Source organism: Balaenoptera borealis (assembly GCF_965194805.1).
Source record: "Balaenoptera borealis genome assembly, chromosome: 13".
NCBI lineage: Eukaryota > Metazoa > Chordata > Mammalia > Artiodactyla > Balaenopteridae > Balaenoptera > Balaenoptera borealis.
Window position 1 is genome coordinate 40,803,150 of NC_138870.1, and position 20,875 is coordinate 40,824,024.

At 48.9% G+C, this 20,875-nt stretch overlaps 1 protein-coding gene and 1 long non-coding RNA gene across 4 annotated transcripts in view; both read left to right on the plus strand.

Moving 5' to 3' along the window:
* Positions 1 to 20,875, plus strand: part of PFKM (phosphofructokinase, muscle) — a 188,727-nt gene that overhangs the window by 167,094 nt on the left and 758 nt on the right. For all 3 annotated transcript variants that reach the window (XM_082350631.1, XM_082350629.1, XM_082350630.1), the window contains exons 3-22: positions 7,174 to 7,247; positions 8,106 to 8,183; positions 9,823 to 10,012; positions 10,218 to 10,383; positions 11,150 to 11,194; positions 11,612 to 11,720; positions 11,834 to 11,929; positions 12,192 to 12,284; positions 12,868 to 12,993; positions 14,094 to 14,158; positions 14,680 to 14,743; positions 15,490 to 15,639; positions 16,428 to 16,498; positions 16,854 to 16,941; positions 17,029 to 17,181; positions 17,678 to 17,842; positions 18,833 to 18,894; positions 19,123 to 19,234; positions 20,561 to 20,660; positions 20,739 to 20,844. In XM_082350631.1, coding sequence (XP_082206757.1) covers positions 7,174 to 7,247; positions 8,106 to 8,183; positions 9,823 to 10,012; positions 10,218 to 10,383; positions 11,150 to 11,194; positions 11,612 to 11,720; positions 11,834 to 11,929; positions 12,192 to 12,284; positions 12,868 to 12,993; positions 14,094 to 14,158; positions 14,680 to 14,743; positions 15,490 to 15,639; positions 16,428 to 16,498; positions 16,854 to 16,941; positions 17,029 to 17,181; positions 17,678 to 17,842; positions 18,833 to 18,894; positions 19,123 to 19,234; positions 20,561 to 20,660; positions 20,739 to 20,844 — 2,113 coding nt within the window. The remainder of the gene's footprint in view (positions 1 to 7,173; positions 7,248 to 8,105; positions 8,184 to 9,822; positions 10,013 to 10,217; positions 10,384 to 11,149; positions 11,195 to 11,611; positions 11,721 to 11,833; positions 11,930 to 12,191; positions 12,285 to 12,867; positions 12,994 to 14,093; positions 14,159 to 14,679; positions 14,744 to 15,489; positions 15,640 to 16,427; positions 16,499 to 16,853; positions 16,942 to 17,028; positions 17,182 to 17,677; positions 17,843 to 18,832; positions 18,895 to 19,122; positions 19,235 to 20,560; positions 20,661 to 20,738; positions 20,845 to 20,875) is intronic.
* LOC309609347 overlaps positions 1 to 20,875 on the plus strand; it is a 165,311-nt gene that overhangs the window by 65,975 nt on the left and 78,461 nt on the right. The window lies entirely within an intron of this gene.

Sequence of the window (20,875 nt, forward strand, 5' to 3'; positions counted from 1 at the left end):
TGGAATCTTGGGCTTCCCTAAAACTCTGTTAGGTCTAAGTCCACAAGTGCTTTTGGATTTCATTTGCTCTACTTATTCACTTAAGTCTCCATAAATCTTCTTTCCACATTTCTCTGAAGATTTGGGACCATTTGGTCCTTTGGTACCTGGAAAACTGGTGTTTTCTCAAGCAACATTGGAAAGAAATAGACTAAAGAGATAAAATTGTTGAGGGGGCAGTAGGTGGATTCACTTCAAGTATGTTGGAAATGATGGGGAAAGGAGGAGATTTGGCATTGGTATTTGGTGGGCCCTAGTGAATCTTCAGGTACCAGTTCTGATGTCTGCAGAGCTCCTGCACTGACCAGGGTCAGGTGCCTCACTCTTACAGCACAGTTCCTTCTACTAGGCGCACTTCTGCGTCATTCTGTCATTCTCTGGCCTCTCCTCCCCTTCCATTCCTTTAACCCTTGAACAAACGGGAACAGCAGCAGTTAATCAGTACATATCCAAGGGAGTGGGGCAGAAAGCAAAGCCAGAGAGAACGGGTCTCTGGGTTGAGTCCAAGAAACCTAGGAGTCAGAAATATCAGGTATATGGAAAGATGAAGTGGCAGATAGGGGATGTGGTGTTTTTTTCTTTTTTTTCAATTTATTTTTACTGTTTTCCCTCTTTGATGTACGTTCTTGTATATCGTAATTTGTGATATGTTGAAGAGAGGCAGAATTTCTTTGAAAGGGATACTAGGACATGGAGACTGTGATGAGGAAAAGAGAGAAAGAAGGGGATCTCAGCTAACCTCCCCTTCCCTCTGCACCACCCTCCCTAGGCTTTCCTAGACTTTGTGTCAAGCACCCACTTTGTATAGCGCCCTGTCCTGTGTGTTGTGGAGAAGTTGATTTCCTTTGGGAACTTTAATGAGGAAAGATATCATACATTACTAGAATTCTTACGTAAGGCACATAAATAAAAATAATCACGTGTGTCTTAACCAAGTAGAATCCACTTACGTAATGAAATGATAGGCGTTGGTTGGATTAACCAGGGAAGACTTCATGAAAAAGATAGATTTCAAGAAACTGAACTCTTCATTTAAGTAAAGTGCTTAGAATAGTGCATGATGCAATAAATGCATTACTAATTAAATAAAAAGTGAATTGTTGAGCATCTGCTGTGTGCCAAACAGGATGGTAGGCACTAAGGCTACATCAGTGGAAAAGTCACACATCATCTTTGCTCTTATGATCCTTCTTATTAGTATATTAGTTAAGCTAGACCTTAAGTATATTTTAAACTAATGTTTATAATTGTGATATGTATTATGACCAGGAGAACGCTATAATGAGGAAACAGAGGAAGGAGGGCACAGAGGCCTGAGTTTAGGAAGAGTAGCCAGATTAGGAATGCAGAGCCCTCCTTGAGGCTGTGGAGACTGCTGACTTGGTTTCTGTTGCTTCTCTCTCCTCTCCTGGAAAGAATCCCGTGCCAGTAATGAGTTCTTCAACAGGAACTCTGAATGTTGATCCTAAAACCTTGGTAGGATGGCCTGTGGAATTGGATTGTCAGATTAGGGGAAGTGAGAGCCTGCTAAAAAATCCGGATGAAGCACACAGAGTTATGCATTTATGAAAAAGTAGAGCTTCCTGGAGAGGGAAGGAGGTTAAAAAAAAAAAAAAGGTCTAAGATTTAACGTGGGTCCAAGAGCAGCAGAGCCCTCCCAGCTTCTGATCCTGAGCAGAGAGACCCTCTTATTCTAGAGATGCCCATCACCCACTTTAAGGGAAGGATCATCTTCTGTGGAGGCAGGGGCTATTGATAAGCTCATTTCTGGAGGGCCCAACTGGACCAATGCCTATGGGATTCTGTGACAGGCACAGTGTACCCAGGGAAACACCCCACTCTGAATCCCCATAACATCACAGGTGCATGTCAGTAGGGACTGAGAGTTGTAGAGGATGGAATTCTAGGGAGGAAGGAAGCAAAACAGAAAACTCCAAGTAGAGCTGAGAGGTCCCAACGGAAAGAGCAGCTCAAATGCAGAAGTGACCTTCCCGGAGATAGGTTTGAGGGGCCCTAGTTCTCAGAGGGAAAGGGCACAGAAAGGTTTTTCCCTAGAGGCTGTGGGCCACATGGGAAAGTGAGGTTGGGCTCTGTAAGATCAAGAGGGGCCTCAGCTCTGTCATTCCCTGAACTTAGCAAGGCTAGTAACCTCTTAAAGTAGAAGAGTGGCCAGAAATCAGACATCCTGAACTCAGAAACTGGGCTGATTAGATACCAAATCCTAACTCGCTTTCCAGCCCAGAAGTGGTCCCAGTCCTCTTAAAACCATGCTACATTTGGCCTTATGAAATCGGCATATTCTGCTGGAGAGGACCTCAGTCATCTACTCTATCCCTCTGTCTTCAGACAGGCAGTCCATTCCAAATGCATGTTTATCCTATTTTTAAAGGTTCATAGGAACAGGATTCTATTCCCTCTCTGGATTGCTGTTGTAGGATTTACAATTTTTAATTGCATATCCATCAGAAAGTATAATTCACATCTAACAAACATTTGCTCCTCATGTCCTTTATTTCTTATTTAATGTTCAGTTAGGGTAGAAAGAAACTTTTTAGCAAAAAGGTAGTGACCAAGTCATACATTGTTTCTTCTTCTATCTCATGTCATAGAGACCCATCACCCATAGTTCTCCCTAAAGCCTCTTCCCAACAGGCTGTAATTGGAGACTCCAAAATATGTGCTTCTGATGTTCTCCAGAGCCCCTCCTGGCTGTACCCAGAGTACCCCCTGGATGGTGCCTGTAATCTTATCCTTCATCTTGCTTCTAATAAGTCAGACAGCTGCTCATAGAGGGTTATTTAGGGCAATATGGAGCAGCCAAGGACTGGCCTGGGACCAGAAGAGGCCAGTGATGAAGAGGCCAGTAGGAGAGCCCAAAGAATTGCTGGGACTTTTTAGTGTAAGCTATCTATACAGCCCAGTCTGTGATTTCTAGGGAACTAGGGGTTTGGGACACAGGCACAGAGGCACAAAAGGGGTCCTAAAACTTGATTTCTAGGGAAACACTCAGATATCCAATTCAGAGGCAGGAAGGATGACCTCTGGAGGTTGATACGGTTGAAGTGAGAAGGCAGAGGGAGGAGAAAAGAGAATCTTCTTATGGGATTTTTCTTCTGCCCAATGGATTTGGATATTTCCTGTCCACCATCTGTTGTTTGCTTTACACTTAAAACCTTTTAAGTGATTTGTTTTCCTTAAATGTTTTCTCCCCTACCCTTGCTCACCTCTGGGAGCAGGAAACAGCATTCCAGCCTATATGTTTCAGAAGGTTTTTTCCTTACTTCTTAAGATTACAGATTTATATTCTGGGACTCCAGGTATCCAAAAGAGAATCCCATAGGCCTTGTGAAAGTCTAGAAAATAAATAAACAAACAATAGTTTCATATCTGTTCTGATCTTTTTAAGTTGAGTTTATTCATCTTTCCTAAAGCACTGATGGCTTTGTGTTGACTCTAACCTTGTAGTTTTTCATACACACAGGCTTTTCCTAAAGCTTCTGAGAAGCCCCCTTCCTTTACAGATTTTTGTTTTGATTCGTTTGATTCGTTTAAGTCCTTCAATTAGACTTCTAGACTTCATGGGGCTTTGCCTTAGTGATGTCATAAGTAAGTTTTGTTTTTTTTTTAAACATCTTTATTGGAGTATAATTGCTTTACAATGGTGTGTTAGTTTCTGCTTTATAACAAAGTGAATCAGCTATACATATACATATATCCCCATATCTCCTCCCTCTTGCGTCTCCCTCCCACCCTCCCTATCCCACCCCTCTAGGTGGTCACAAAGCACTGAGCTGATCTCCCTGTGCTATGCGGCTGCTTCCCACTAGCTATCTGTTTTACATTTGGTAGTGTATATATGTCCATGCCACTCTCTCACTTCATCCCAGCTAATCCTTCCCCCTCCCCGTGTCCTTAAGTCCATTCTCTACGTCTGTGTCTTTCGTCCTGTCCTGCCCCTAGGTTCTTCAGAACCTTTTTTTTTTCTTTTTTAAGATTCCATATATATGTGTTAGCATACGGTATCTGTTTTTCTCTTTCTGACTTACTTCACTCTGTATGAGGTGAGTAAGTTTTGACATCAGTGCTCACCAATGACCTCCTGTTGGCAAGCCCAACCTTCTAGTCCTCACCTTAGATCAATTATCAGAAGCATTTGGCAATGTTCCCACTTCTTGAAACTGTCTCCTTTGGCTTCCAAGACATTGCTAAGTCCTGGTTCTCCTCTTGCCTTTCTTGCTAGTTAGTTTTCATCATGGAACCCCTGTTAGTTTTCATCATGTTAGTTTTAGTTTTAGTTTAGTGTTAGTTAGTGTTAGTGTTAGTTTTCATCATGGAACTCCTCTTTCTCTGCCCATTCCTTCAATGTTGGTTTTCCTCAGGGTTCCATTCCTTGCCCTTTTCCCTTCTAATTTTACATATTTTCTTGAAACAGTCTCTTCCAAGTCCACATCGATGTTCCAGAAGAACTTCAAACTCAATAGATCCAAATATAAATATATCACCCCCACCCCTACCTTCCCGAACCAAAACCCGCCTCTGCTCAGTTAACTGCACCACCGTTTTCCCCGTGGCCTAAGCCAGTCACAGGACATCTCCTCCTTCCTCTCCAACACCTTGAAATCTAATCACATGGCCGATTAGATGGAAGTCCTGTTGCTTCTGTTTCCTAGGCGTCTCTTGTCCAGTATCTCTGTTTTGTCCTAAATGCCACTCTCCCAGTCTAGGCCCTCATCGTTTTTGTCTAGGCTGCCATCTAACCCTAGTGTCACTTCTTTCAGTCTGTCTTTCACGTTGCTGCCAGAGTGATGTTTCTGATACCTAAATCTCATCATGTCCCACCGCTCTCAAAGTTCTTCAAAGATTCTCTGTTGCTTGCAACTTTTTTTTTAAGGTTACAGACCCCTTTAAGAATCAAGTGAGGGACTTCCCTGGTGGTCCAGTGGTTAAGACTCCATGCTTCTACTGCAGGGGCTGCAGGTTTGATCCCAGGTCCGGCGGGGTACGAGGATCCCGCATGCCGTGCGGTGCGGCCAAAAAAAAAAAAAAGAATCAAATGAAAGTTGTGGACCTTCTCCCAAAAGAAATGCCCGTGCCCACAAAGCTTTTCATATAGTTTCATGGGGTTCATGGATTCCCTGAAACTATCACCCATGGATCCCCAGTCAAGCCCTGGCCTTCAGAATAAAAGCCAGACTTCCTCACTGGGCACACACGTGCCTGCCCATCTGTGTAGCTTCATCTCGCCATCATTTTACATTTTATTCTTTATAATACTGAATTTCCTAAGGTTATTTCTTGACCCTCACCTTTATTTGTGCTATTTCTCCTGTCTATAACACTCCCCAAATTCATCCACCTAGCAAAAAGATTTGAAAGGAAATTATCCTTTAGGCCTCAGGACAAATGCTGTCTTTTCTGTATCACCTTCCCTAGCTTCCTCCTGGCAGTGTAGATGTTCCTTTTCCTTGTCCCCCCTGCACTTTGTACAAATCCCCTCCATATGGATCCAATTTAGAATAACACTATAATTCTTCCCAAGTCTTGAGGACCATTCCTGAGTCCTTTATCTTTGTATCCCCAGACTCTCTATCATTCCGTGATGCATCCCCAGTGCCTACATAGTGTCAGGAACATGAGAGGTATTTAATACATATTTGTTCAGTAAGTGAATGAACCTTCAATTTAATTTGGAGCTTGTCGCCACGTAATACCAACCTTTGTCAGCCTGCAAACAAACCAACCCGATAGAATCTTTTTGATTCTATTCCATTCCAGATAGCTTTGGATAATGCAATAGTTTGTTATGGATTTTAGTCTGCTGCTGCAGATTTTTCCAGTTACTGACTTCTCTAGTGCTCACTGGTGTATGATGTTTCCCCAGGCAGGGTTAAGGACCATATGAATAGATTTGAGATTGAAACAAAAATGTGTAATGTATACAGGGGTATCTGAGGGATGGTGATTAGAGTGGTTCATGAGAAGCTGACCCATCGCAGCATCACCTCCTCACGTTACAAGGTAAGACAGCGTTGCCAGGATCAAGACCCAGGGATGTCTCACCAGTGAGGCTGTGCTGAGCACAGTCAGCAGCGGCATTGTCTCTGCTGTGGAGGTCTTCACAACCATGTGTTGTGTGTTGAGACAGGACAGCTCCTTCCCATACTCTTGGGAGAGAGTTCTTGTCATTGAGTAGCTACTAGGAGAAGGATAGTACTCACATGGGAAAAGGAGGAAAGGCTCTCCTCTCTGTTTCAGCCCTAATTGTTTCTCCCAGTGGAAACAGAATAATTGGCAGCGTGATTTGTAAGTTCCTCATACACGTGTTACACACAGGGTCACAGGAGAAGATCAGCGCGGGAGAAGGAGAGCACAGAGTCTCCACGAATTCTGTCTGCACACTTGGTCACAACCTCTTCTGGTAGTTTGGGAGCCAGAGAATCTCAGTGTGTGGTGCACACTGGAACATACACCAACTCAATGACACTAAAAAGCTGTGTGTGTGTGTAGACTGGGAGAATCCGTCAGCCAGTAATTGTTGTGCTCAAGAACAGCTTGTGAATGGTCAGGTCACTGAGCCCCAGAGAGCCATGTCTTTGTCCTGAAAAGCCTATACAAGCTGGAGACCTAGATTCAATGCAGAAGGCAAGGAAAAGCCTCGTACAGCCATTGGGATTAGCATGGAGGTCAGCAGTGTTGGTTTAGACATTTAGGATTTGGATTAAAAGCTGAGCTCGTCCTAGTTCTGTGACCTCGACCTCTTTGAACTTCAGTTTCCAAATCTGTAAAATGGAGGCAACTCCAGAGCTGTGGATAGGATTAAATGAGTTGGCAATCGACAAGCATCTAGCAGCATCTAACCCCACAATAAGCATTCAAGATTATTATTCCCCAGATTGCCCTGGCAAGGAAAGGTCTTAGGAAAGATGGGGTTTTGGGGTGAGGGGGGAGGAATGGAGGTAACTTGTGCTATATTAACATTGAATGAAGTAATTCAGTGTTAGTGGGGAGGCCAGAAGAATTGGATGAGAGGATTCTAGATTCAGAGAAAAGCCTTAGAAAAGGACTGTCTCAGATCTTAGAGTCCAGGGCCGCTTTTCTTAGGATAACCTCTCTCTGACTCTTTCCTCCTTGCAGGTATGAATGCTGCTGTCAGGGCTGTGGTTCGAGTTGGCATCTATACTGGTGCCCGTGTCTTCTTTGTCCATGAGGTTGGTTCTCTGCTCTGCTCCCCATTATTCTTTCTCTGGTTTCTGCTCCCCCTCCCCACTCTCTTTCCTTACCTCCCAGTTACGTTGCTGTGTCTGGTTAGTCTTGGTTCCCTGTCTTCACAAGTCACCCCTCCCCACTCGGGGCTCCAGTAATGATGGTGGGACCCAGGGATCTGCAGGCTGGGTCCTCGTGTTGCCTGTTCGATTTAAAGTAAGAAGTAGCTCTGTCTTCCCTTTACCTCCCCCAAGAGAAGAGAAGGTGAAATGAGTTAGTATGTCATAGCAAATTCAATACATCCAGAGACAGAGCCCTAGGAGGGACAGAGCCCTAGAGTCCCACTGTGTTTCTGCAGTTTGCCTTACTTTCTGAGGTTCTAAGTCCTCTTTGGTTCCCTCCTCTCCTTTTCCTCTCATCCTTTGTCCACTCTTCTTTCCATAAGGTCTGTCTGCCTTTCTTCTCTCAAACGTTATAGTCTCTTATCTTTTCAAGTCACATTTATCTCCCTTCCTCCTTCCAACATACCCTTCTTTTTTTCCTCCATTGTTGGTTATCAAAACCATCTGTCATCTAGTTCCCCTGGGAGGAAATGGGATGAACCAAAAATAAGAGGAATCAAGATCAAATATTAGGAAGGGCATTCTGATGTTTAGAGAATGAGAGAAACTAGAAGAGGGTATTGAAAAAGCTGACGTCTCCTTCCTTGGACTGTGTTATTCTCAGGAGCACCCAGGCGTCAGTAATGGGAGGCGGGATGGGTGACTTGATTCTCAGAGAACCTCTTCCCAGGGACTCTGTCTTAATCCTGGGAGTTTGGGGGAAGCCTAGCAGAGGCTGAATGGGTGTAATGTACCCCACAGGGTTATCAAGGCCTGGTGGATGGTGGAGATAACATCAGGGAAGCCACCTGGGAGAGTGTTTCGATGATGCTTCAGCTGGTATGTTCCAGAGGATTCCTGTCCCGTGTTTGTCCTGTCCTTGTCTCACCCCCACTTGGATTGGGGCTCATGGTTTCCTGAATTCCCTGCCATGTGGTTTGATGAGAAGGGATTCTGTGACCAGAGAGGGGCTATGTTTGTCCTTTACTCTTTACATTTGAAAACATCACCCTGGTTTCTTGGGGCGGGATGGAGGATTGGGTGTGTGATCACAGGACACTTTGCTTTTTATAGAAAGGTCATAGGCAAGACTTGAGGAACTGGCACGTAACAGGTCCTGCTCTGGGGTCACAGGGAAGGTCAGGCCCTGAAAATAACCTCACTAGAGGACTGGAGCCAGAGCCAGAGTAGAGCTGAAGTTTGCCAGTCCTCATGTGATGACGATGAGGTGACCTGATACCAGACCTTTTAAGGAAGGAAGGAATCGAGAGAGCGTTTTAGAGTTTAAAGAAAAATCTAAGATGATTTCGATTGTATCCACAGCCCTTTTTGCTACTTTCTCTACGTCATTCTATACTCATCTTCTGATTTACTGAAAAATCTGCACATTACATTTGTATCCTCATTCTTTACCTCAATGCCCTAAAAAAAAAAATCCCTGGGAAGAAATGTAATGAGCAGCACTTTGTGAAGGTTTTATACAGGCAATGGCGCCTCCATAAATTGGTCTGAGAATGAGCCATAATTCTCCATCAATATCCCCGAAGTCATGGGTGCCAGGAGTGCATATGATTTGTGAAAACCCTAAGTGTACTTTCCTCTCTTGGGGTATCTACAAGCTCCTGGGGATTTAGGGCTCTCCATATTCAGAGCTGTTTTTCCTGTGAATGCCTGGGTCTTGTGGTTCCTCCCACTAGCACACAGATCCCCAGGCACAAAGGGGAAAGGATTAGCGGTGCCTTGTCCCTGTTGAAGTCACTGCTGCTGCTTCTTACACGTCTAAGATGAGAAAGATGGAGATTATTTCAGATGCCTACAGATATGTGTGTATTCCTAGTTCTCTTTAGGACAGTCACAGTGACAAAGCCTTCAGTGGAATGGGCCCATCTTAGCAGTCTTCTAAGAAGTGTAGCAGAACATGGGAATGACCCTGTGATACTTCAGCCAGCACCATCTCGCCTTCCTTTAGAAGGGGCCAGAAACAAAACAAAACAAAACAAAAACCAACTCAGTGAACTACAAGGAGGTTAAAAACAGGGAAAGCTATGGGTAGGCCCATGCAAATCAAGCTGAAAATTAAGATAAAGTGAACAATCTTGAATGCAGTCAAAGGAGTTAGTTAGGCAAATGAAATAGAAACGTGTCTAAGGCAATCAAGACTCGCATGTCTTCTATTAATGGCTAAGCTTGTATAATTATGTACCCTCTGACAACAGAGTTAAACATCAGTATTCGTGACTCTGGAATTTGAAACTCATGTGAACTTCATTAATCCTTTTCATGAAGAATAAAACTTTAAAACCACACACACACACACACAAAAGAAGGGGCCAGTGACTCTTCAGGATGTCAGGGAACTTCCTAGGGAGCCACGTGGTGATGCCAGCCCATCACAGTGTTGGGATAGGGCAATCTTAGCATGTTGAGCCCAAATTTGGCCATGTCACCTGGGGAGCTGACTCCCACCTCTTCCCCAAAGGGAGGCACGGTGATTGGAAGCGCCCGGTGCAAGGACTTTCGGGAACGAGAGGGCCGGCTCCGAGCTGCCCACAACCTGGTGAAGCGCGGGATCACCAACCTGTGCGTCATTGGGGGTGACGGCAGCCTCACCGGGGCTGACACCTTCCGCTCTGAGTGGAGTGACTTGTTGAGCGACCTCCAGAAATCAGGTGAGACGTTGCTCTCGTGAGTGTGGTTTCTGCGTATGTGCACACACACCCGCCTTTCCCTCCCATGGAAGAAAACTGTTGCCCAGACACAGAGGGCCGTCTTTGCCCTCTTTTGTCTGCCATTGTCAACAACTGCCATTGGCTGCAGCCCCTTCCCTCTCCAGGGACCTCACCCAGTGCCTCCTGCTTTGCTTCCCCTTGTCAGGTAAGATCGCAGTGGAGGAGGCTGCCAAGTCCAGGTACCTGAACATTGTCGGTCTGGTTGGATCAATTGACAACGACTTTTGCGGCACTGACATGACCATCGGCACTGACTCTGCCCTGCACCGGATCATAGAGATTGTAGATGCCATCACCACTACCGCTCAGAGGTGAGGGCCCAGTGGGAGGAGGCGTGGGAGGACGGCGCTGGGACAGACCAGCCAGCTGGGGACTAGAGAAGATGAAAGTGCTTGAGCTATGGTGACTACAGTGACCAGTTTTCTGGGACTAGAACATTGTTTTTAACTAAAAATTATCCCTAGAGCACTGAATTGCACTGCTCTATAAATGCCATAAGACTTGCCTCTGGCCGCTATCTACCCACTGTCCAAATGTGTCGCTCTGAGGTCTTTAATACCTGTGGGGTCTCCTAAATGATTAAAAATGATTGGTCTAAATGATTTGTCTACAGACTGAGACAAATCCAGGGAGCCCCAAACCTCTCCAACCGTGTCCTAGAGATTGTAGCGGTCATTACGCCACTGCTCAGAAGGGCAGGGACTCGGGAAGCAGTGCAGGAGAATGGGAGGGCGGGGGCGGGTGACAGTCTCCTGCAGGTTGATCCTGGAGGATTCGAGGTTAGTGGAATCCTCCCTCCGCTTCTTTTCCCTTCGCTCCTTCCCTTCCCAGGCCCCCTCCTTCCCAGGCACAGAGCCTCAGTACTGACACCTTTTTCTGTGGTGTTTTCTCAGACCTGGGACACCCTGTGGCTAAAGTGTTTCCCCTGGGTCTTCCAGGTGTCTCAGGAGACCTGCTGGAAAGCCCACAGCATAAATGCATCTCGCCGAGCGCTTCCTTGGCCTCAGTGTGGGTGGGGGCTTGGTCCTGGCCATAGGGCCACTTGGACTGTGTAAGCCCTTTGTCTGTCTCTTACAGCCACCAGAGGACATTTGTGTTAGAAGTGATGGGCCGGCACTGCGGGTAAGATCCCCCACCTTGCCTCGTTTACGCCTTGGACCAGGCAGTGGCCCTTTCCTCTTCCCCGGGGAGTCCGGGGAGGCGTCCCAGCGGTGGCACCTTGGAGGTGTACACACTTGGGGTGGCTGCCTTTCCCCGTCTCCAGCCAACCTCCCTTACATCCCACACGTGCACGGGTGAAAGAGCAGACGGTGCTCTGAGATGGGGAGCCGCTGTGGCAGGTGAGCGTGGATAGAAGGGGCTCTTCAGGGACAGAATCTCGCTGATTGGCTGAACCAGTGGGGCTTGTCCCCTCGCCCCAAGAATGAAACGGCGGCTCCTCAGACCTTTCACCGGCTGCGGGACTAGGGGTTGTCAGGAACGGGAGAGGCTGTTTGTGGAGTGTAGCTCCTGGCGTGACGCTTCTGGCTCTCGTCTCAGATACCTGGCCCTTGTCACCTCTCTCTCCTGTGGGGCCGACTGGGTTTTTATTCCTGAGTGTCCGCCAGATGATGACTGGGAGGAGCACCTCTGCCGCCGGCTCAGCGAGGTACCGGCGCTTTACTTCGCCCTTTGAAAATCCCTCGCCCTGTTCTGCTGCTGGCCCCTTTCCTGTCCCTCAGTTTCATAACACTGACCATGTTTTCCTTTGTTCTTGACCAGACAAGGAACCGTGGTTCTCGTCTCAACATCATCATTGTGGCTGAGGGGGCGATTGACAAGAATGGGAAACCAATCAGCTCAGAAGACATCAGAAATGTTCGTATGAATGGAGCCAGAGAGGCCTTGACACCTTACCCACCCTGGCCCCATTCCCTGGTGGTTTCTGAGTCTCCCCTTAGTCCTGCACATCTCTCCCCAGGTTTCCTGCCCCCTGGTTTCCTCCCACCTAGGAATCATTACAAGATAAGAGGCTAAGTCATCCTTGGTTTATCTAGGTCCCTGCTTGTTTAGGGACCTTGACTTTAAGTCTAGGTCCTTGACTCTGTATCTCTCTCTGTCCCTCTCTTGATCCCTTCAGCTGGTGGTCAAGCGTCTGGGATATGACACCCGGGTCACCGTCTTGGGGCATGTGCAGCGGGGTGGGACACCGTCAGCCTTTGACAGAATCCTGGTAAGTCATGGGGCTCTGGGGCCCTCACACCGTGGAACCCTCAACCTGCTGTCCTTTCCCAGCAGGACAGTGCTTCACCAGCACAGGGGCTTCAACCTGCTCATGCCACCCTGCCACCAGACTCTGGACTGCAGTGGCCCTTGACCCATTCCCATGTGCTCAAGAGTTCTCTTTTGTTGCAGAAAATGATGGGAAACGATATGCTCCCCTAAGGTCTGATATCTTAGAGCTTTGAGCATGAGTGAAAGTATTAAGATCTAACCTCAGATACTCAGTTTGTACCCTCTTATCCTACTTTCATCAGGAAGGGAATATTATTCAGCCCCAGTAATCCCCTTGATTACTGTAGTGGATATCTTTCTCTGGAACCAGGTAGAATCCTTGGGGTTCTGGTGGCAAAAGGATGAAGAGTCATCAAGCTTTAGACAACATCTGGGTCGGGAGGTAAAGCCCAGTGAGTTTTTGGCCACGGTCCTTAAATGCGGAACTCAACTCGTGATTTGGAAAGGGCCTTGAATGCCCAGGTTCTCCAGGCCAAGACTAGATGGGGAGGCTTGAACCAGACTGTCTCTGCTCCCTGCAGGGCAGCAGGATGGGTGTGGAAGCAGTGATGGCTCTTTTGGAGGGGACCCCGGACACCCCAGCCTGTGTGGTGAGCCTCTCTGGTAACCAGGCTGTGCGCCTGCCCCTCATGGAATGTGTCCAGGTGGTGAGTACTGACCCCAGCCTGCCTTCCTGCCAGCCCCAAACCCGTCTCTGAGCTCGAGCTAATGGGGGAAGAGAGCACCTTCCGAGGCTACCAGGGCGGGAGCAGGTGGAGAGGTGGCGCAGCACAGGAAGGGACACGTGGGGAAGGCACACGATGGGCTTTGTGCAGGAGCTGTCACCTCTCTAACTAAGCCTCAGTTTTCCCATCCGCCAGATGTTGCTAAAGAAGATGCGAAGCTCTACATCCTACCTAGTAATGAGACCCATGCAATCTCTCTCCAAACTTATTAAAAGCAGGGGAATACTATTAAGGTCTGGCTGGGTAGCTTATCCCTCTCTCTGATTTCTCCATTGAACATGTTTCTCTGAACCAACGTGAGGTTACTGAGAAATGCTCACCTCGAGGGTGAGTATAAGGACTGGAGAGAAGACATGTAAATGGTCTGGAAGATGCTGAGTGCTCAGGAAGTGGTGGCTCTAGTTATGGAGGAATCGCTCCTCTGATACCACAGGGCAGACGCTGAGGCTGGGAGCTCAGGGGTCCGGTTGATTCTCAGGGCTGGCTCTCCGTCTCCTGGCTGCTTCTCTCTGAGACTTGGGAGTCCTAATTACCTACAGCCCAGACAAGCTCCAGGCTTGCCTGGAACCGTATCTCTAAAAGCCCCAAGCTGAAGCCCTGGCTCGCAGAACAGAAAGCAATAGTTGGGAAGCACATGGCAGGGATCAGCCTTTCCTCCTAACTGGTTACCTGCAGGATCGTCTTCATTTAGTCATTAGTTTACAGGCTCCTCTGAGGCTGGGGCCCTGGCTGTGGAATGGAGGAGGGTGCTATCTTATCTGGGTGTACTCCTCCACTCTGCCCGTCTTCGAATAAATAGAGCATAGAATCAGCCCTGTTCTTTTGCTGCTCATTACTCAGAAAATTAAGGAAAACAAAGATACCTCTTCTATGAAAGTTTGGGGGGCATAGAAAAGGTGGGGTACAGGATGGGCAGGATCCAATCACAAGCCCAGAGATGGGCAGGGTCTCAGTGTGGGATGGGAATCCAGCGCTGCAGAACCCTGCCCTGGAGTCTGACTGTTGCCGTGCTCCTCCCTCAGACCAAAGACGTGACCAAGGCCATGGATGAGAGGAGATTTGATGAAGCCTTGAAGCTGAGAGGCCGGTGAGGAAATGACCAGGAGCTCACTAGCTACAGAAATCTGATGCCACAATGAAGCCAAAAATCGACGTAGCTCCAGACCCAAAATAGGAGCTTCTGCTTTTTCCTCTTCTTATTGTCTCTGCAACAGTTTCTTCTGAGAATTAGTTGTGAGATGAACCAAGAGAGAATTAGTTGTGAGATGACCAGGTGTCTCAGTTCACCCCAGGGATTCTCTCCCTGGCCTTAGCCTTTCATAGTCTGTTATTTCTATATGTGGACCCAGCTAGATCATAAGTTTCTCTAGGCGAGGGGGGAAGAGTGCTCAGGGAGTGTTTGGTGAGTTAGTGGCCTCTTTGCAGCCCCGCCCAGTCCCTGCTCGGGGCCCAGTTATGTCCTTAGAGGTTTGCCCTGTGGAACTTCACGCTGGGAGCAAAACTTCAGACCAGATCCCCTTGGCTGCTGGCCTCGGGGAATGGCCTGGAGACACCGCCCCTCTCTCCCTCCCTCTCTCTCTCTCTCTCTCTCTCTCTGTACTTTTTTAGGAGCTTCATGAACAACTGGGAGGTATACAAGCTTCTGGCTCATGTCAGACCCCCAGTATCTAAGGTACTGGCAAGTTGCTCTCTCCCCTTTTTCTCCCATTATGAAGTGCTACCCTCAATCCACACAACCTACTTCTTTGCCCGCCTGTAATCTTCAGTGCTGAGTCCTAGACCCCACTAAGATAATTTTCTCTCAGTCACCCCAGATATAAGCCCGTGTTCTTAGAGTGCCCTGAAGGTCTCTAAGCCAAGACCCACATCCAGTTTAGGGCTGACAAGATAGCATGCAAGGAATGGGAAAGAAGGCTCATGTGTTATTTTCTCTGGGCAAATCTGGAATAATCACATCTAAGTGTATTTGAGCCACCTCTTCCATTGGCGTAGTGGTTCTTAATATTTACCATATACCAAAATTACCTGGGTTGCTTATTAAACATGCATATTCCCCTCCCTCAGAGGGGATTCAGATCGGGGGTAGTGTCAGGAATATGCAGATTTAACAAGCTCCCTGGGTGGATCTGATACAGCAGGTGGTCCAAGGATCCCACATTGGGAAACACTGCTCTGGAGGGTCTCCTATTCATTTTGCAGTGATACCTGGGATCAGGGAGCACAGCTTTATTTATTGATCTGTGATGAAGACATCTGCTTCCCTCCTATGGGGGAGGGGACAGGCTGTGCTGGCGTTCCCTGGGGGAGGGGTGTGCTGTCAGGACCATAAGGGACTCAGAGTGTAGCTCCCCTTACTGACCTGTCCCCCTCCCCCTGCTGTCCCCTCTTTCCCCTTTCCCCCTCTGCTTCCTTCTCCAGAGTGCCTCTTACACAGTGGCCGTGATGAATGTGGGGGCCCCGGCCGCAGGCATGAATGCCGCCGTCCGCTCCACTGTGAGAATCGGTCTCATCCAGGGCAACCGAGTGCTGGTTGTACACGACGGCTTCGAGGGCCTGGCCAAGGGTCAGGTACAGGGATACAAGGAAGGAGGGCACTTACTTTGGGGCCAAGGAGCAGTGCAGTGAGAGCACCGAGTCCTAACCACTGGACCGCCAGGGAAGTCCCCAGAACTTTTCAGTAGCAAATACTGCAGTACTATATGATCCGGGGTTGGTTGGATCCACGAATGCAGAGCGGTGGATGTGAGAGCTGACTGTCAAGTTACACATGTACTTTTGACTGCGCAGAGGGTTGGCACCCAACCTCCATGCCGTTCGGGGTCAGCTGTATACTATGTGTTTTTTCTGTACTAACGGGCGGGTGGCGTACACATCGTGGACACACAGGGCAAAGGGATGACCCACGTCTTGGGTGGGATGGTGCAAGATTTCATCACACCACTCAGAAGAGCATGCAATTTAAAAGCTGTGAATTGTTTATTTCTGGAATTTTCCATTTAATATTTTTGGACTGAGATTGACCGCAGGTAACTGAAAGCTTGGAAAGTGGAATCACAGATAAAGGGGGACTACTGTATTTAATTTTAGGGCAGTGGGAACAGGCAGGAGCCGCTGAAAGGAACCCTTTGCAAACAACGTGTCTGATTTAATTCTCTGTCCCAGAGTTCAGCGCAGGGCCTGGCGTAATCTAAGGCGCTTAAGATTTGTGAATGAACAGAAAGGGGAGGAAGTTGAGTGAGGTGGGAAAAGCTGGTGCCTGGCGTTCCTCTGTCCGGGCAGGTGGGTGTTGGGGCAGGGTCAGAGCTGACGGAGTTGTGTCAGGCCACGAGGCGGACCTGTGCGACCTTTCCCTGCAGATCGAGGAGGCTGGCTGGAGCTATGTTGGGGGCTGGACTGGCCAAGGTGGTTCTAAACTTGGAACTAAAAGGTCAGTGCATTACAGGAGCACTTCCTCCTAGTTGCCCTGAAAGGTGGGCCTTGGCACGCGGGCGTCAGTTCATCCGGTCAGGGTCTGCCTGACCAGTGCTGTCTCTGGGTCCGCTCCCCCCAGGCTCACAGTTGCCTCATGAGGGCAGACGTGCCAATCCAGACATCTCTTGGCAGCTCTGGCAACTTAGAGCCCCAGCGTGTATCCTCGGACGGGGATGAGAAAGTGGGGTAGGGAAGGGGGCACAAGTTAAGAAACTATAAACAAAGTGCCTTCTAACTGTAGCGTTTCTCTCCTTCAATTTTGCTGTCTCTTCCCCAAATTCTATTCCCCTCCCCCTGCCCCAATCAACTAGAACTCTACCCAAGAAGAGCTTCGAACAGATCAGTGCCAACATCACCAAGTTCAACATTCAGGGCCTTGTCCTCATCGGGGGCTTTGAGGTGAGTGCCCCCCCCTTTCTTCCTACCCCCCCCGCCCCCGCCTTCCCTCTCCCCTCATTCCCGCCCCCGCTGCTCTCGTCTTCTCAGGCTTACACGGGGGGCCTAGAGCTGATGGAGGGCAGGAAGCACTATGACGAGCTCTGCATCCCGTTTGTGGTCATCCCTGCCACGGTCTCCAACAACGTGCCCGGCTCGGACTTCAGCGTGGGGACTGACACGGCTCTCAACACCATCTGCATGGTGAGGGCCACCACTGCTTCCCAGCCTCTGGCCAGGACTGTAATCCCTGGACCGAGTCTGAGCGTAGAAAGTGAGCCACTTGTTTTGTACCAACCAAGTGGCAGTGTTAGAAGAATGCTTCTTCAAGCCCCGGCATTTATACACACTGCCTTTAACCGTACATATGGTGTCCATCCTCCACGCCTTGTGAGTCCTCTCACCTAGAAAGGCGTCTGTACTCTGCATATCAAATGATTTTTCCTTTCTGAGGTCCTACAGCCTAGTTCCCCTACTCCGAGCAACAGGAGGGGTAGGGACAGCTTCCTTCCAGGGGAGGAGCTCCACGCTCTGCTTAGCAGACGTGCCTGCTGTCCCGGAAGGCAAGCGCTCGATGAGGCGTAGGGGCCCCGCTGGCCCGGGGAGGATGTCGCTCCAGAGTTGGGGGATGGCAGGGGCCGGCGAAGTGACAAGAATCACACCCCTGACCGTGTCTTTCTATGACCTGTTGTCTTTGCAGACGTGTGACCGCATCAAGCAGTCAGCGGCAGGCACCAAGCGCCGGGTGTTTATCATTGAAACTATGGGTGGCTATTGCGGGTACCTGGCCACCATGGCGGGTCTGGCAGCCGGGGCCGATGCTGCCTATATTTTTGAGGAGCCCTTCACCATTCGAGACCTGCAGGTAGACGGCTGCCGAGAGCCCCTCTCCCCGCCCCAGTCTCTCCCCACTGTCCCCACAGCGACCTAAGCTGTGAGAGCCCAAGGCGAGGACAGAGCTGATGTGTGGTCTGTGTGTGGAGTCCTAGAAGGAGCACCAGGCGGGCATTCTCTGGTGTAACCTCCCGTACGTGGCCGCCGCTCCTGTTGCTGGAGCATTTGTTTGAAGGGTGGTATGCAGCTAAGCACTTTATGTGCAGTTTTGCATTTTATTTTCATAACAGACATGCAAGGGAGCTATTATCTCCATATTACAGATCAGAAAGGTTTAGTGAGGTTACAAAACCTTTCTAAACTTTGAGTAGGCGGTTTAACTGATTGAGAAAGTCACACGCCCACCCCCCTACCCCCCACCAGCTTTCCCTTGCTACCAAACCGGGGTCCTCATTCCATTATTTGAGGGCATACCTTTATGATCCTCATTTTCCAAGATCCCCGTTCACTGGAGGGAAAAAGAGCCACAAGGTGGAGGGCCGCAGGCTGAGGGAACTCCCTAATCCAAGGGCCCAGCCAACGCCTGCCTGCAGTGGAGGGTGACCTTTTCTCTCCTTCACCCCCAACTCAAAGCCCAATGAAGGGACTGCTTCTGGGTGAATCACTGCTGTACACGGACGGATGCAACCCGGACGCAACCCGTTTAGAGACCTACACGGAGAGAAGGGTCAGCCCTCGAGGGAGGGAGAACTGGAAACCCCTGAAGGGGCCGAAAACTGACAGTTGCCACGCTTTGTCCAACTTTCCCTCTGCCTGTTCTGCCTGTCGCATCTGGAGTCTTAATTTCAGTCTGCACTGACCTTCTTAAAGGGCTTAGGCACGGTTCAGGCCCTGGGCTGTAAATAGCCCTCTTCGTGTCCCTCTCCCTCCTGCAGACGCCTGGCGGGGAAGAAGGGATCTATGAGCCTGCCCAGCCGGATCCACTCTCAGCCGGGCTTTGGATTTTCTGTTTCATTTTCAGGTGAACGTGGAACATCTGGTACAAAAGATGAAAACAACTGTGAAGAGGGGACTGGTGTTAAGGTACCTACCTCATCCCCGGTTTGCTCCTAAGTGAAGAGAAGCAATAGTCAGGCTTTGGCCCTAGTCAGACTGCATCCGTGGCTGGGACACCCTGAGGAGTCTGGATACAAATGGAGAGCGCCTGGACCGCGGGGGGAGATGGAACCGGGAGGGGCAAAGCTGACCAAGGCAGAAGGCGGGTGGAGGGAGGGGGACAATGCCCGGCACAGGCTTCGGTCTCTCCTGCAGGAATGAGAAGTGCAATGAGAACTATACCACTGACTTCATCTTCAACTTGTACTCTGAGGAGGGGAAGGGCATTTTCGACAGCAGGAAGAATGTGCTTGGCCACATGCAGCAGGTGCGGAAGACACGCCATGCCCGTCACCAGACAGCCATAAATAACCCCCAACAGTCACTGAATCTCCCAGTAGCCTCCGACCCGCTGGAGGCTACTGGGGCTGCCACAGAGCGTGGGCCTGCAGGCTTTTACAGCCACAGAATCAGAAATCTTTACCTTGGAAATGGCCTTAGACATTCTGTGGTTCATCCTCTTTATTTAGGGCAGGGTTTCTCAACCGTGGCACTCTTGCCATTTTGAGCTGGAAAAGTCTTTGTGGTGGTTCTGTGTGGCGTAGGATTGCTTACTTAGCGGCATCCCTCTGCTCTTACTCACTAGATGCCAGTAGCACAGCCTCCCCACTTGTATGACTGAAAAAATGTCTCTAGACATTACCATATGTCCCCTGGGGGGCCGAATCGTCTCCAGTTGAGAACCACTGCTTCAGATGAAGAAAATGAGGCTCACAGAGGAGAAATGCTTTTTCCAGGGCCACTAGTCAAGCTGGAATGAGGTCAAAATGAGCTGGTCCAGTGCTTTCGCCACCACAGCGTGCTGCCTTTTGTGGGGAACCTGTGAGACGAGTACAGGCACCTTGCTAGGGTTGGGCTCCGTCTCTACTAACTGGAGTTTCAAGGAGAAAGGAATCCCTTTCTATCACCCACATTCAATCCCCACCCAAGGCAGGCCTCACTCACAGATGATACTAGTGGTCTGAGGCCTATCCCATCCCAAATGTCCCCGCAGATGCCTCTTAAGCATTGACCTTTGACCTTTCTATATCCACAGATGAATTCACATTATCTCAGTTTGAATGGGCTTAGCAGCTCCTGCAGGAATGGGGTACTATTGCATAAAGTATGAAGACCTATTTTCTGTTTTTCCTTCCTTCCCATTTTCCCACTTCTGCTTTGTTCAGAGAAACTGTGCACCATGTTTTATATTATTCTGAGGTGCTACCAAGAGCATCCAAATTGGGTCACAAGGAACACTTGTGTCATTGATGATGGTGACTGACAGAAGCTGCTAAGCTAATGAGGGGCAGGGAATTGACTGAATGGCCAGTAAGACTAGACGGAAATGAACAGGGTCATGCAGCTATGGAGCTGGAAGAGGCGACTGTGAGACCAGTCATCCGCCTGTACTAATTAGTTACTCTGAAGTCTGATAAACGGCCAAATACACTAGGCCAGCTTGCCCTGGTTCCCGGCCCTGTTTCAGGATTTCCTTTCATAGTTAGACTTCTGGATTCCTATTTCTGGTTATAAACTTTTCTCTGTGTATTCCCATATCTTTGCCACTTCATTAGAGCCCTTCCCCGTGTAACTTTTATGATTCTTTTTCCAGGGTGGGAGCCCAACTCCATTTGACAGGAATTTTGCCACTAAGATGGGTGCAAAGGCTATGAACTGGATGTCTGGGAAAATCAAAGAGAGTTACCGTAATGGTAGGTGGGGTAACAGGGTTGCCCTCTTCCTAGAAGCTGGTTCCCAGTATAGAAGCTGACTGACCATCCCTGTTGCAGGGCGGATCTTTGCCAATACCCCAGACTCGGGCTGTGTTCTGGGGATGCGTAAGAGGGCCCTGGTCTTTCAACCCGTGACTGAGCTGAAGGAACAGACAGATTTTGAGTGAGTACCTCTACTTCCTGCGGTGGTTCCC